Raw genomic sequence first — 16575 nt, forward strand, 5'->3', positions numbered from 1 at the left:
CGATTGTGATGAAGTGGGTATGAGCACTGCTGTCAGTACTTGCTACGAGTAGGGGTGACCAAAACGGAAAACGATGTACGCATGTAAGCAGTCATTAATCCAGTAGACCTAATCTTCCCAGAAGAGAAAATAGGTATCAAGATAAATAGCTTGCACTTTTGGAAAAGGAAAACGAAGAATTAAGGAAAATAAATTTTGTATCAAGATGCATCTGGTTACGATCACTGTAAATGGTAAATGAAGGCACATCATGAATATATATTTTGTTGAAAGCCGATAAAGAAAAGATATATTAACCAAATAATAAAAAATAGGGACATAAAAATTAAACTTGGCATGACCATAAAACAGTAAAGAACAGCCTGTAGAAAAAAATGGGATGGACAATATGATAACCAGGTGCAAGATTGCAAAATGGCGAGCGCTGTTTATTATCATGCTGCTGTTGACGGCTTCAAGTTTCCGTCTTCCCGTGGAACCTCTGTATTACTTGAACAAGGAAATGGGTCATATTTTAAACAAGTCAGTTCAAATGCGGCTGAAAGCTTCAGCATTATTACAATGAAAGAAAATTTGGGCAGTTTCCCTGGGTGTGCTTTCATCACCAGTTATTTCCACTGGTGTAAGCTCAAAATTTAATGATCTAAATGGACCTTAGCTCCTGGCAAACCATTAGCTGGTCTTTTTTTCAACACAGATGCCTGCACATTATGTGTGTTGGCAGGAGCGCTAGCGATCTACATTATAGTTGTTGCCACAACAAAGGTGAAACTTGGCAACAGTGAGTGAAAAAAACAGCATTCCACAATACTGATTCAAGTCGTCTAGAAAAGTTGCTTAAGTTATTGTACACGCCCCAACCCACCATAGACATAATTATACACCACACTGACTCTCATAGTGTCAACCATGCTATATTAACACTAGGCAACAAGTGAGGAGAATTAGGGGATAAGAGGGCAGAATTCTTTTTTGTTAAGACATCAAATGTGCATTACAATAATGCTACATTCTAACTAACAAAGAAGCAGCCGGTTTATGAGATAGTGACCAATGCATACGAAAGCTAATGACATTCTGTGCAGCAGAATGTGGCCGATGAGGTGTCATGCGCACAAGTGCACTCTCACACAAAATGAGATCCTGCAGTCAAAACTTGTGCAAACATTAGAGTTTGAAAAACACCACAGTGGAAAGCAGAGTGCTAAATTTGTTGAAGATTACTAAAATTTATTCGATTACTCAAGATTCACAAATTGTCCCCTACGGGTGCTGTAAACAGGCACCCTGCTTTTACAGCCGTAGCAACAATGATCTGTGGCACAGACAAGAAGAAATGCTCATGAAGTTTATGCAAGAGTATTCTCTACAAATTACACCCCATTTCACATTCCAATGTGGTAGAAGAGTAAGATGAAAAAAACTATTTTCTGGTGGAGGATGCATACCCCAGCATAGAAGAAACAAGAGTACCCTAACCATTGCTGCTGCCGATACCTGTGCACTAGCAGTTACGTATAATATGGCAGTTAGAATATTTTTTCCACAAGCACTGGAAGCTACTGCCAGTTTACCAGTACACAGTTGTAATCAATTTAGGGCAACTTAAAGCTCTCTAATAGATTTATCTCTTATGACACAATTGGAATGCAATATTCTGCAAATAGGTGAAGCGCGATGTGCCATCCCATACAATGAAACACCTTTGAAGAATCTGAATCACCACCTGCGCTCTTAGGCAAAGTTACACCCTTTGGAGTGCCCCTTCTGCCACACAACTATAATCGTTATCTGCCTTGATGCGTTTCCTTTCTTGAAAACGCCACGCCCGCTACATTCCTGTCGGGAATGCTATCATGCTGATAACTCGCATGCCGTTCGTTACTGGAAAGTACAGGGCTCGCAGCGTTAAAGAAAGGAAACGCATCAAGGCAGATGACGATTATCGCTGTGTGGCAGAAGGGGCAATCCAAAGGGTGTAACTTTGCCTAAGAGTGTGGGCAGTGACGAGGTAGAAGTGTGTGTTCTGTGTAAAGTAGTGCACCTGTACAACCTAAAGCTGTGGAGAATGCATTTAGTATCAGCTGTGAAGGTTTCTCATTTTAGTTGCACACAGCAAAACCCTGCATGCATTTTTGCAAAGCGCAAAACCCCTACCTTTTTGTTGTTCAAAGGTAACGACACGTAGGACCATAACATGTACAGTATGGGTTCCGTTCCCAAACAATCAAAGTGAATAGCACCACCCTAAGTGTTATGTGCCTTCTGTCTCACATTTTCTGTCACAATATTGTTAGTGTCAAATGCTGCAATCGGCAGAGAAACGGATTTTTGGAGCAATATAGAGTATTAAGTACTGCGATCTCAGTTTTTTTACTGCTGTTTATGCAGTATCCGGTCTTAAAGTAAAAAAAAACGAGGAATAAATACATGCGTATTTCACGTCACAACCCTCATGAGGTATTTAATAGCTTGGATTATAAAGGATTCCAGATTTACAACGCAGGACAATTTTATTCCACTGAAAGAATGGCATCATGCCAATGATTCTGCATTTGGTGCTATATTTATTTGTATTTACTTCAGTTGGAATGTGTGTGTATTGTCCGCGATATCGCTTGACATGTTTTAGGTTGACTGTTTTCCCAATTTAGGCAAATTCGTATTCGCAAATAACCTTGTATGACACCAAGAACTTGCTTAGCAAGAGTATTTCTAACATTTGCAAGGTATGAGGCTCTTGAATGCATATCTAAGCCTGGGTGCACGCCACCCTCTAATTTCATCAGCAAGTTTCTGGAACCCATCTACAATGTTTGTTATGATGAATGTAAAGTTGCTTGAACGGGAGAAATAGGGAATTTAAACAGGTGAATTATGCAGCATAAGAATGATGTCAGCAAGAAGCAAGCTTCAAGAAGCACTGCCGCTCAATGTGCATAGACTATCGAACGCAAGAAATATTTGGGATGATTTAAAATTCTGGCATGAGAACGAGATGTCTTTTATCTATATATAAACTCTGATTATTCCCTCTAATACCACTACCTTCACCAGAAACATTCATAATTATCATCCTATCTATGCCACATCATCCTAACTAATATACAAGCCTTCATAAGCTGTTTTTTACTGATAATTCACTGTGGGAAAGAGGTGTCCGTATGAAGACCATATCATATACTTATTACCCGTTTTTTGATAAATGATAAGGGAAAAACTTCACACCAAAAATGCATTGAGCGTGAGCAAGTTCTACGTTTGAAGCTGTTGATTCTTTTTTCCCTTTGCCATCGTTGACCCACCTGGTTAGCTAAGTAGGCAGAAAAGCTGCAGGAGAAAGGTAGGGGTGCGAAATTAGACTTGTGCCCCAGGGGACCTTTTCACGGTCACTGGAGGCCTGTGGCCTCGGCATCTTCCGTGAGGGCCATGGCCATGTCTAAGAAACCTTGTCTCCACCGGCCGCAAAAAGAAGGATAATTTTTTGAACTAACTCATTTCCTTAAAAGAATCCATTTACGTTGTATTCGCGGCTTTCCACCACAGAATTGACACATGACTGGCCACTCAAGACACTTTACATGTATTCGCAGGCTTATTCCTTGGAAACACACTTTTATGTAGCGCACAATGAGTAACAGTAACAGAAAAGTGTATCGGGAGGCTTTCATATTACTCTACAACATTTCATTGACACTTTTCATCTAATTATTTGAGATATTTATTAACTAATTAAGAATTATGTAATTAGGCAGAATGCAAAAAAATAATCTGAGCATCTCCAAGCGATGGCAAACAACATTACCTTCATTCTGTCTAGTTACATTGCATTTACATATTTCTAAATCTTGGTGCACGATAGTTAAGACACCCTGTCGATCATTAAACAATATTACAATTTTCATAATCATCTCTGTGTTATTAGTGGCTATGGCTGCTTCAAGTTATTCTTTCAGTACGGTACACGCAGTTTTGAAGGGAAATTGTTTTGTATAGAGGGCGTGTAATCTAGAAAATCAAGCAAAAGGTCAAGTTGTGTTCACTATTCAGATGTTTAACTAAAAAGCTGCAGGAAAAGGAAACAGGACACAACACCTAATAAATAATGCCAAATTTGAAAATTTAAACTGAACAAGAAACCAGTTTTTGAAAACGCAGAAAAAAGTCACCAGCTTACGTCGAATACACCCTTCCTAAGTACTTCAAATGAAGTTGTTACCGCAATGCTTGGGCACCATATGAACGTAACAATCGACAACTTTGAGCAGAATATTAACACCACTAAATGAACTGGCCTTTGAAGATTCTTGATCTGAAATCCTCCACGACTTGTGCTGGCGTTTAATCTGTCGAGCTCAATCTGCATTCTAAAAAGCTGGCTCTCGGCCATAATTTCTCTAAACTTAACTTCAGATTAAGTCTCAAGATAGGGTTGACCTGCAAATAAAGTGGATAATGCATGAACACTCTTACACGTTAACCAGAGGGTTCACTCATGCAGCCATGGAATTGTGATGCAGAGACATGATATATTGAAGCTGGTTTTGTGAAGTGTTTCATGCTTTCAAGGATTCTTCTCCAATTGTGAAAGCTGTCTCCACTAGCTAAATAAGCGATGAGAATAAAAAAAGAACTTCAACATGCTCATAACATGTTGGTCATTTGCTAGTAAACAGCAGCCTTTTTGGGCTCCCAGGTTGCCTGGTGAAAATCTACTATGCCACAGTACTTGCGTTATCCAGTAGAAGCTACTTTAAAATACAATGTGTTCAGAGCCCTCTCCCTTTTTCTGCTTTGGAAACAGTTTACCATGTGTTCAGTAGGCGTCGAGAAAGGGGACCCGTATCAGTTGTGCACCACTGATTTCTAATATATTTTGCTGGATGCAGCAAACTGCACCTGATGCAGGTGAAGCCAGTGCAAATGCGGTGTCATGCAGTCGCTTGTCCTGGGAGCAGGGCATATGGTGGACTAACTAGTGCATGCGATCAGATAATATTGCTGCCGAAAAACTATTCCTTGTGGTTTTTCACATTTCAGAAGAACTCTACATGTTTGGTATGCGTTTTTATGAGAATCTGAACCCGTATACAATGGTGTTCTATTACATCAAGTTTTTTCTCATTTACCAGTGTTTCCATTGGACGCCACTTATGTTAGCGACACTGTAGACACTGCAATGAAAAAATTCTGGACACCTTGAAACACTGCTTGGGTAGCTTATGGCACATCAGGCAGGCATGTTAGGGGAAGAAATGCCACCCACCCGTGCAAACAAAGTGCTGCTGCAAAGTTGTGAAGCACCAACTTCCGGGACAAGGTTGGCTTCAGGCGAGGGCGCTCGATGTGATGTCAATCCCCTGTAGTAGAGATCAGTGGTGTGGACCCTTTCATACTGGCTTTCTTTTCCAGTTGGAACCTTGGCAACAGCTTCCGCCATACTTTTTTGAACCTGCAACAGGTGCAGAGAAAGTCACATCACTGTGCGTTGATTGTATGGCTTTACTGGTGTACACATTCTATCAAATCATTAAAAATTAGGTTCGCGCATTTGTACTACTGCATATAGACAGTCTAGTTGCTATACACGCGAAACATTACGATTCCTCTGAGAGAATGCAATAGAAGCGTACACTGTAAAGCTACACTAAAATTTAAATTGATGCGACACCGTATGAGCATACAGTATGCTTACTGTGTGCTCTAGCCCTCTGTCAAGTAAAAGTTCATTGTCAATCATTTATGGTGTATATCTACTTATTCTGGGTCATCAAAATGTACAACCAATGTTACAAGTTTACACATTGTTGGCTTTTGATTGCCTATGTGATCCGTTTCCTACTTACGCATGCAGTAATCCCACTGTAGTAAGGAAAAAGAGTTAGAAAAAGAAAGGCTATGATAATCTTCCACATTTGCTGAGGGCAGGAGCAATGGCCAATACCATGTGGTTGAAGCAACATAAATACTCAGTTTTCACACAGCTTAATTGTTCAGCAAGTAATAAAGAGGTACGCTGTGCGCCTCTGCATGACCAATAAAATCTGACTACTTGACACTCCACTAAGGCTGCTGCTTGGTACTGTTCAGCAGTTCGGCTTTGGTTTTCTGATATACAGAACTGTTTCGGCACCAGTAGTTTACTTTGCAATAAATAGGAACTTGGAGCACTGGTCATTTGCACATAAAGAATGTGACAGCAAATATAACACAAGGATAGGAATATGGGTCTCTGAGAAAAAGTACATACACATGATGATTATAATGTGATGTGATGCCACAATGAAAAAGAAAGCAACGCACAGAAGTGTACGGCACTTCCATGCCACCAAGTTTATTGGACAGACAGTACTTCAGAAGTGCCCGCAACAGAGTAAAAAAAGGCAAAGCCGCATTTCCTTGCGTTCAACGCAATGTGTTGGCAGGCTAGTTGGTGCGAATCTATAAATATTTTGTTAAGTGCAAAACAATGGACGCAAGAAAAACGACCCCCCCCCCAGCACAAGGCGCTATTCTCAACTGACATGACTTTATTGCGTCACTCCTTTATAGAAACCACAATCTAGAAGAACATGCGCAGTGAGCACCATGTGCAGGAACCACCAACAACCGATCAGAAGAGCGCTCTCATGTGATGGCATCCAAATATCCATATTGAGCCATGCACAAGGTTAAGGAAGGCACACTAATGCACTGTGACCGGAATGACTGTATGAAGAAAGCTTCCGATAACTCTCGGGCGGTGGTATCACAGCATTTTTTCAAAATCGTAGTATCACGAAACTTGGCTTTGCACTTCCATATTTTACAATGTTGAGCCAAATGGGAACCTGTGCCTGTTGGTATGGATCGCTTATGTTCGCAATGTTTCGTGATACTACGATTTTGAAAAAGAGCCGTGATACCACCGCCAGAGAGTTATCGGAAGCTTTCTTCATGCAGTCATTGCGGTCACAGTGCATTAGTGTGCTTTCTTTAACCTTGTACAGTGCTCAATATGTTTTTTTTTTATTCTGTCGCATGAGTGTGCTCTTGTGATCAGATGTGGTGGTTCCTGCATACGGTGCTCACAGCGCATGTTCTTCTAGATTCTGCTGTCTACAAAGGAGGGACGCAATAAAGTGATGTCAGTTGAGAGTAGCGCCTTGTTCTGGTCATCTTTCTTGTGTCCGTTTTTTCGCGCTAAAAAAAGCAATTATGTATTCCTTGTGTGTGTTTGAAGACAGCTCCACACACAGTAGCGATTCCAGTATTGCTTCCCAGTGGTTTAGCTCGCCGCAGTTTCAAGTGCCACAAAATGTAAGGAGAGAAAACTGCATTATAGTCTTGTTGCAAACAAGAATATACCGTGAAGTGCATTCCGAGGCCAGAAACTATAAAAAAAAATTTCATGATTCACCACTGCGCAGGGTCTTATAGCAAAGTCTAATACATTTAGTGTAAATATCACACTATGATGGTACACAATAGTGGTAATCTGTAATAATATAAAAGGTGCCTTAATGTTGCAACAAAAGTTCACATTACTTAATAATAGCCCTGTAAAATTTAGCATGCAGGGGCACCACTTGGTTAAACAGTAGTTATGTGATGTCTATGTATACAAGTATTACCCATGCATTTCTGCCATTGTCCGAATGGCATAAATGAATGGGTAATACTTGTATACATAGATATTACATCACTACTGTTTAACCAAGTGGGTAAACTATGTCTGCCTCATACAAGATTAGAATTAAACCATAAATTATATATTGTCACCCTAACAGTAATACCTCATTTGAACTTCACAGTAAGTAGACGCCTGTTCATGCCAGCCTCCCCCAATGCTAAACTGCGCTGCATGTTTTATAGAGAAGTTATAGTGGTATCACTTAACTCTGAAGCTATTCAGGACTGCAGCCTTGTAGAAGACATCTACAAATGTCCCATTTCATGTATAACAGCCTGAGTTGCTTGCACATCTTACCAATTGCAAATTAAGATTACTTCGCCTTGTTTAGCATTTTGCCTGCTAGACCACAATCCAATGTCATCAATATAGGTATTTATTTATTTATTTATTCATTTATTTATTTGAGTACCCTAAGGGCCCGTTAGGGCATTACATGGGGGGGGGGGACGGTAAAGTTCAAGCATGAGTGAAATCTGTACAATGTAAATGTATGAAGGCATTAGGAACCACAAAAAACATCAAGCAGAAGCAAACAAAAGAAAGAAAGGAAAGGGTAATGAAGTTTATACAATGTTTAGTAGCGTGAAGCACGCATAAGAAGCTAAAATGTGATGCAAACAATCAGTACCCATCAGAACACGAGTTTAAGGATACAATCGAATAATGATTAAGGTAAACAGCCTATACAGATACATATCAAATGAAACGGAATTGATTTTATACAATGCCGAGCACTTGAACACACTGTTTAAGTAAATATTGAAGGAAATGTGGGTTCGGACAGGTTGACACACTATAAAAAGGTTAGCAGTGCTGCATGAAATGATGATTCCGTAAGCGAGACAATGTTTGCAGGTAGCGAGTTCCATTCGGCAATAGATAAAACTAGAGGCGAATTTTGATAAGCGTTAGTCCTGGCAAATATAGGTGTTTCTTTATGAACATGGTCTGTGCCTCAAATATATTACCTCCAAGAACCTAGTTTGGCTTATAGATTAACACCTTCACATACTGCCACAGCTGCACTCTGTCATATGCGTTGCAATCATAAAGGAGTGCTTGTCCACCAGCACTCCAATGTCACTAACAGTGATCACCTACACGTCTAAGTAGATGTTCATGATTCAGGTAGCAAATGGCCAAGAGGAAAAAAAATCCACTCACTTTGAGAGCTACCATAGTGCGATAACTTGAGAGAGATGGACCCATTGCAGGCAGCAGACCTCTTCTCAGCTCGAGCAGAACAACAGCAACTTGCCTTTCAGTAAAAGAAAAGGATTGTTTAGTAACGATAAGTTACCTTGTGTTTGCTGAGTATCAATACAATCTGACTTTCATGCATATCTACTCTCCGCTTTAATAATAGAACTGAATAATTCGTAAAATAGAAGAGTCTATGATGATACGATTCGCTTCTCTTGATGTCCAAATTGTTTCGCACTGATACCCCGTTTACTGCTTGCTTACAGACACGAATGCCTTGACTGCCCAGACATCATTCGAAGCAACACGTCTTGCTGCACTGCAAAAAGTTGCACCAAGGGAACACAGCAGAGCAGCCAGAGCAAAGAACGTTTTTTTTTCTGGTCACAATTAAAACGCGCACCCAAGCAAGAAAGTAACGATCACTGGTAGTGAGCCACTGCCATTGCCTCGAACGTTTATTTCCGTATTCTAAAGGCGCGTTCACAGTGGCGGGAAAGCGCGCAACGCAGAACGTTTCCCGCGCGCCGCTTCCCGCACAAACCGGTTTTTCTCCCGCAGACCGGCTGCTCTGCCGTCCCGCAGAGCGATGGGTCAGGTACCTATTTTTGCCGTGCCGCTGACGAGAACAGCCAATAGGGGCCGACCGTGAACCCTGACGTCGGTCCCAGTTCAGTGACCCCGTCGGCGGAGGCAGGAGGCTGCGCGCGTGCTGCGGGACACTCGGCGGTTGCTTTGCCAGTATGAACATGTGACTTGAGGATTTTGAGCGGTTCCTGGAGTGTATTCGGTCATATCCTTTTCTTTGTGACAAGATGCATTGCGACTATAAAGACACCGATGCCAAGATGAACCGATGGGAGTTAATAGGACTGGAGTTCGGCCTGGCTGGTAAGTTTATTGCGTTGTGGAGTGTATAGTATACGGTGTTGACCCCGGTGTCGGTCAGCATGAGGAAAATTTTTTCTGCAGCTTCCGAAGCATCATCAAAATTTAGAAATGCTAGGGACCACTGGCTTAAGATCGTCAGCGGCACTGACGCCACGTGTCGGAGTGGGGCACCCGGCAACGGCGGCAACGCCGCGAAAAAATGGGCGCTCTTCCCCCTAATCGACGGCATGCTGCGAAGCACGCCGCATTACGCCCGCAGGTTAGTATACTCACACATTTGCCGGCATGTTTTACCGTTTCAGTGTGACTCTTTTCCTGACTTGGTGCCTAGCCACAGTGCTCCAAAAGTGCCTCCGCTACCCTTTTCGCAGTGGGAAGCAGAAGCAGTGGTGCATGTTTCCTTCTTTGCTTGCCATACGCGAACTTTTTCAGTGCCATAGTTCTTTCTCAACGTCCCGTACCGCTTATTTCCATGCGCACATTTTCGTCTGAACTTTCGCAAAGCGTGCTTAACCCCAATATATCATTGAAAGCTAGCTAGAATTGGGCGCCATTGAGCACCGCCTCCGGGTCCCTTTGTGCTTGCGGCACTTTGCTTCGATACGCGTCCGCGTACGGCGGTTTATATGCATATACGATGTTTCACAACATAATGCCAGCTGCGATTTTTTAAGCTTCTTTGATATCTGCCGCGGAATATTGCAAATTCCATGTTCTCAGTTCGCGTAATCTGAAAGTTTGTCTGGGATAGTTAGAAGCCATGTTGCCTCACTAACAGTGCTGTAAACACTTATCTTTTTTTTCACCTCAGGACCACGACAAACATTGCAAATAAAACCGGGTATGTATGGTTATGAACTGCAGCTGAGATTTGCACGCATGCTTGAGCACCAAAATGTTCTAGCCTGGCGTCTTGTTATGCAGACAATCACCAGGGCCGAGTCAGCCAAATTGCAGCAGTCTTGCTACCCCAGAAAGGTAAGCATTATTGTCTGTTTGGCTGGCAAACGTATGCACTTATGTCAAGCTTCTGATTGTATTTTGAGCAGCGTTGAGGCAAGGTGAGAGGATATTTCATTGTTTCATGCAGTACTGACACAAGCCAGAACTCTCCAGACATGGAGCTTCTGGAACTGTAAGTACACACTCAATAAGCACGTATGAACTGTTATACAGTACACACTACAGATTCGGAAATTTTTGTACCTTTGAAATGATGAACCATACATTTGTGCTTCTCAGTGTTGGTACAAGGAGAGTACAAAGAATGTCATGTTTCAATACATTTATTTGATGCAGTGCTGATATAAACAGCCAGAGCCCTGCAGAAGCGCAGCTTCTCAGATTGTAAGTAGACACATCCATGCGTAAGTCTATATCATGCTGCAAGTTCAGTGAACTCGCATTTTGTACAATCAAGGTACGACGACACAGTTGACTCGGAGGACGACGACAGCAGGTAAGCATCTACCATCCTTTTTACTGACATTTGCAGGTATTTTGCGGTAAGTGATATACGTCAGAAAACTCAGAAGTGCATTGTTTGTCACGCAGCCCAGCACCTGCTCAAGCTGGGTTTTCAAGGTCCTGTAGCCCTTCACCAGCTCAAAACCGGGGGCCACATCCTCCAGCTGAGACTGGTGGGCAATAACACGCCGCCGGCCAGGTACAAAAGCAAGCAAACTTTGCCGTGTAGTCATTTCTTTACTTGTTTTTGTGCTTTTTCTTCTCAAGGCTGTCCAAAGAAGCACCTGCCGGAGGGCCACCTTCACGGTACGTACTTGCAAGTTTCATTCTTCCTAACAAAAGAGAGATTCAAAAAATGGTGCGAAACAATGCAGTTTTCATCATTTTGCAGAAGGAGGAAGAGGACGACGATAATTTTGAAGATTGCGTCAAGGCGACCCTTGACAAATGTGCTGGCAGTCTTGCAAGCATCACAAGAAAACAAAGAAATGAAGTTGAATGCGAAGACGACAGTGAGGCCACGGGCCGCTTAGTCACTGTGAAGCTGCGTGCTCTGCCACCAAGGCAGCGATCGCAAGCTATATTTAATATATCCAAAATTTTGTATGAAGCTGAGCAAGATAGTCTACAGTAAAGTAATTGGCCTTCATTTGAGGTGAAATAAAGCCTACGATTGTTTGAACTCAAGAGTATGATGCCTGAATTCATTTTAAAGAACATATTTTAGAGCCGATGCAGCATTATCCTGCTTGTTTTACCTTCCGTCCTGCACGGTTGACAATCCTACCTTGCCATGGAACTTTGCCTTCCGTGACAAAATATTGTGCCAGTCTGTCGCGCACATCCATAGCAGACCTGCAAACAACATCGTAGCAGCTCAACATACACTGCATAAAAATGTTGGTTGACGCAGGCTTTCCATATTTACCTAGCAGAACCTTGTCTACTTATCCCTCTCATTGCTGGAAGGTCATTGCCGTCTGTCCTCCATAAGCCTGGAGTTTCGTTTTCTTGCCAGTCCTCACTGTCGGCATAGCCAGGTGGGCTGTAGGCAGATCGTGCTAATGCGCTCTCCGACATCATGAAGTTATGTAGCACAACACATGCCTTGCAAATATTTTCTGTTGTTTCCTCTGATGCCCTAAAGGGCCTCCTTAATATTCGCCATCTTGCAGCCATTATGCGAAACAAATTTTCAATGACCCGGCGAGCCCGGCTTAAACGGTTGTTGAAAGTTGCTCTCTGCTGGTAGTCCTCAGGTCCAGATGGGCTTAACCTGTGCTTCTGCAGTTCTGGAAAGGACAACATGAGCCATATTATTTGAAAGATTTGTGCCACTCCAAATTATTTTAAATTTTAACAAAAAGGTAAAGGAACAATGAAAAATAAAGTAAATCATGGCTGTGTTTGACAACAGCTTTCTGTTCAGAATGGCGCTTTACAAAATGAATTGTGTCACCCAGAATGGCTCCTATTGTATACTTGATTTCACAGTAAAGTGAGCTTGGTTACAATAAGTACTACTGCTTTTGAGTAAAAATATGTTGCCGGTTGCTGTAACAGAAAAGAGATTTTAATGTCAATTTCAAGGATCACAAGCAAAACCGCCTCTTTAAATGTGCATAATGCTGTTTAGTCCTATTTGACTCGGGTACTTCACCCAGATATGTGCTCTAAAATGGAAAACAACAGAAAAACTTCCTGGGCAGCAACTTCAATGAGCATCGTGCAATTACTGGCGGTAAAATGCATAATGCTATTCATAAACAGGCTCACCACGACGGGCATAGGGACGCATGAGGAATGTTTTCAAAGGGAAGGCTTCATCCCCTACTATCACATAGGGAATGACACCTGCCGACCCGAGAGTGGTGGGGGATGGAACACCACAAAAGTCTTCGCTGAGGGCTTTGAGCAAATCTGACCGCAAAAATATACCAGAATCCCCTTCAGCACCATAGTGGCAAAGATCAACATATGTGAATCTGAAACAAAGTGGCACAAGAGAAGGAAATTAGTAGGCTAATAATGAGTGCTTCTCATTATTACTCTTTCTCTACAGATGCTCATGGTCTATTGCTGCATTTCTTACAGCATTCAGTCTGATTTGCCAATAATGTTTAGCATTGGTGCAACCAAAAGAGCAAAGCACTGAGGTGTACATGGCTAGAACTAAGTTGAAACCAAGTGCACAGAATATAGTTACCTGTAATGTGCATCACAGCAGGCCAAAAGAACGACACTGAAAGTTTTTTTGTAGTTAAGATTCCTTGACCCAGAGTTATTTGGGCATTCAATGTTTACATGTTTGCCGTCAAGGGTCCCAATGCAGTTTGGAAAATTCTAATAGTGTTTCATGTCAAATGCAATCTCAAATAGACACAAATTTGGCAGCCAATAACTGGCTTAGTAAACAATTTCATGAAAGTAGGAGCGGGAACAGTGCATGTAATGAGCAACGAAAATTATGCTGACATAAAAATCCTGATTTCTTCTTCCTCTTTGTTCAGCTGAAATAAGTTTCTTTCAGAAGCATTATAATTTAACGAGTATCAAACATTTACATATAGGTCTTGCAAAGCAAAGAAATTATAAGAAAAACTAGTTGAACGAGCTCTGAAGAAGCGGGATTTCACTGCGTAATCACAGTACAAAACGCACAGTAAGCCTGACGCAGAGGAGGCACTCAGTGTAGCACTAACCATTCCATTAAACTTGCCCTACATGTCACGGCAACATGTATAATGTTTTAATAAGTTGTGCGGTTCGTTGGAGAAAAGAGATATTTGCTTCTCAAAATGTGTTCCCTCTTAATTCCAGAATAAGGGTTATGTTGAGCTGTCACCACATTGTGGAATAAAGAGTAACGTGAAAATTATAGTCGCCCATGCAGTGAGCTAGCACTGAACAGCTTTACATTCCTAGGAATGGGGTGGCAAGGTTCATATGGATGTCGCAACACATGATCTGTGGCCTCCATTTCATGTTCTCGCACTCTATGCAGGTGCTGTTCTTTCAGAAAACTAATTTCTCTCACCTTTTTCCATTCTATCTCAGTCTGAGGAAAAGGAACGTATGTATGCCACAGATTCTTCCATATTGCAGCTGTGGTTTCTCTTATGAGAACTGAAGCTGTCGATCGGCCAATTAAAAAGTTGTATGACAAGCTGCGGAATGTGTCCCCATTTGCATGAAACCCGGAAAACAATCACATATGTAATAGAGATTGAGCAGCAATATATCTGACCGGCACATTTTTTAAGAAAGCAAAACTAAATACAAATTCAAACAACAAGGTGTCTAGTGGTACTGCATCGAAAGATCAAAAATTTTGTATTTTGCTCTACAAATATGAAAACTGCGGTGGGCCAAGTACAACATTTCCTCTTCCCCTTTGACGAAAGAAAAGACTGCTTCGTCTTGTTGTTGCATGCTCTGCCAACGGCGGAAGAGCAGATTTTTTGTGCTGAACATTAAAACCACTATTATCTTTTTTGTGCTGAACATTAAAACCACTATTATCGTGCTTTATGCATTCTTCTAGTCACAACACAACATGCACCTAATAAGCAGCAACTTGCAGTTTTAGCACCTTATACTTGTTTTACTTCACATTTCTGAAACTGGCTCCAACAAAATGGTTGCATCCGATAAAAACGTGGACCACACGATGGGTTGTAAATAATGATTAAAAAAATACTCGCTCACGGCGGCGCCTCAATACCGGAAGCGTTCTGCTCCATCAACTTCGGATCATGGGTTGAAATTCCAGTCACGCGAGACGTAGCCAAAAATATTAATTTCCTTATGCTGTGCGCAGTGTAATTAATCTTCACATGCTAATGAAAACTATCCGTAACAGCGCACCAGACTACATGGAGCAGCTTCAGGAAATAAATTTGCGGTAAGCTGTTAACCATTTTAATTAATTGAACATGATTAGCCATGGACACTCCCCGTACTGTTATTGCCAGACGATCGTGGGCCGAAATCGGATCTCTGAATGGAGTCATCTGACGGCTGAGGCTGTGTTCGACGAAGCCCAGCAAAGTGTCGAAGGTGCTGGGAGGCATCCGAAGGTAGCTAAAAGGCGACCGGTAATATGTCAGTTATATCGCGTACGACGAGCACAGACTTTACGAATGCATCATAAGAAACAGCACTTACTCGCGGAAGTAGGCCTCGTCTTCCGCCCGCAGCCGTGGCAGCAATAGGCGCGCCTGCCCTTCTTGCTCTCGACGGCGAAACATGGGTCGCACGCAAAATCGGCGCTTCCGTGCATTCCGTGCACGGCGACGGTGCAGAAGCAGCGAACAAGCAAGTATGAGTACGTTTACCGTAGCCAACAGCTCATGGTTCGAACCAGCCATCCTCGTGACGAAAAGGGCGACGCGAGGAGAGCTAGCAGACGGTCAAGACGACCACGTGGGAAATCTGGTGTCACATGACTATCCCCTTCCCTCTCTGCTCGTTAGGGTCCTCCCTCAACGCCTCCTCTCTCTACATTCCAAGAACCGCAGCGAGAAAACGCGCGCAGTGTGATCGTCATTCCGAGCAGCTGCGACGAAGCGGCGATGTTGACGCTGTGCCGCTGCGGGAAGTCTCCCGCAAGTGTGAGCGCGCCTTAACAGAAGTTCTTGTATCGGGTACAGTATGCTCTCAAGCCAATACAAGCGTCAATAGAAGTGCGCAACTCAACGCAGTTTTATTCTACACTTTTAACGCGAGTGAGCAAAAGGTTAGAAGTACCTCACGGAAATTGCGATCGAGCCGATCGCGCTACCACTGGAATCGATCTGAAAAGATAGGGTGATCCCTTTCCCCATTCATGCGTCATTTTTGCCCTAAGACGTTGCATAGTGGTCTTTTGAAACACTATTTCTGTTCGCGACACCGACTTACCACACAGCATTTTAACACCAACGTTACGCAAAGCAAATAAGATTAAAATGGGCTTACCTCATGAGCAAGTTACGAGCGCGCGTAGACTGTTGAACACCCGTTGAGAGCAAGCAGGCTATCCGTGTCCAAGCGAATACGTGCACCCAAACACAGGACAACTTCTTCGATGCCGAAGCGTGCAGAGTCTTGTACACGAAGTGAAAGACATCCAGCGCAAATATCTCCGCGCGATGACGGCAAAAGACGAGCGCACAAGCGTACACCACACAGCGACAAATACGGAACTTTGCCAATTCGAACGTGCCGAGACACAAGCAGCGTAACCATCCATCGTTTCTGTTCTTCGCTCCCGATGCGTCAATCTCTCTTCCTTGCGGTCTTGCTCCACTCTTGAGTACAAATCAACAAGAGATATTTACGGCGAATGAACAACCTTT

General features: G+C 42.6%; 1 protein-coding gene and 1 pseudogene across 1 annotated transcript; one reads left to right on the forward strand and one right to left on the reverse strand.

Moving 5' to 3' along the window:
• LOC135908015 (putative nuclease HARBI1) overlaps positions 1-9274 on the forward strand; it is a 34698-nt pseudogene extending 25424 nt beyond the window's left edge.
• Positions 9275-11039: 1765 nt separating this feature from the next.
• On the reverse strand, positions 11040-15602 carry LOC135908022 (uncharacterized). The gene is made up of 5 exons (XM_070527467.1): positions 15404-15602; positions 13013-13221; positions 12165-12528; positions 12024-12091; positions 11040-11568 (listed from the first exon to the last, which is right to left on the reverse strand). The coding sequence occupies exons 1-5, from the start codon at positions 15484-15486 to the stop codon at positions 11474-11476; spliced, it is 819 nt and encodes a 272-aa protein (XP_070383568.1). The 5' UTR covers positions 15487-15602; the 3' UTR covers positions 11040-11473.
• Positions 15603-16575: the final 973 nt, after the last annotated feature.

The sequence above is a fragment of the Dermacentor albipictus genome, chromosome 10, assembly GCF_038994185.2.
Source record: "Dermacentor albipictus isolate Rhodes 1998 colony chromosome 10, USDA_Dalb.pri_finalv2, whole genome shotgun sequence".
Lineage (NCBI taxonomy): Eukaryota > Metazoa > Arthropoda > Arachnida > Ixodida > Ixodidae > Dermacentor > Dermacentor albipictus.

What these genes read in the sequence shown, in the direction of transcription:
- LOC135908022 (XM_070527467.1), bottom strand. Translation starts at nt 15,486, where the DNA reads ATGTTTCGCCGTCGAGAGCAAGAAGGGCAGGCGCGCCTATTGCTGCCA. An exon ending in GCGTCCCTATGCCCGTCGTG is followed by an intron (nt 12,529 to 13,012) that starts GTGAGCCTGTTT and finishes TGTCCTTTCCAG; the next exon opens with AACTGCAGAAGCACAGGTTA. An exon ending in AGTAGACAAGGTTCTGCTAG is followed by an intron (nt 12,092 to 12,164) that starts GTAAATATGGAA and finishes TGTTGTTTGCAG; the next exon opens with GTCTGCTATGGATGTGCGCG.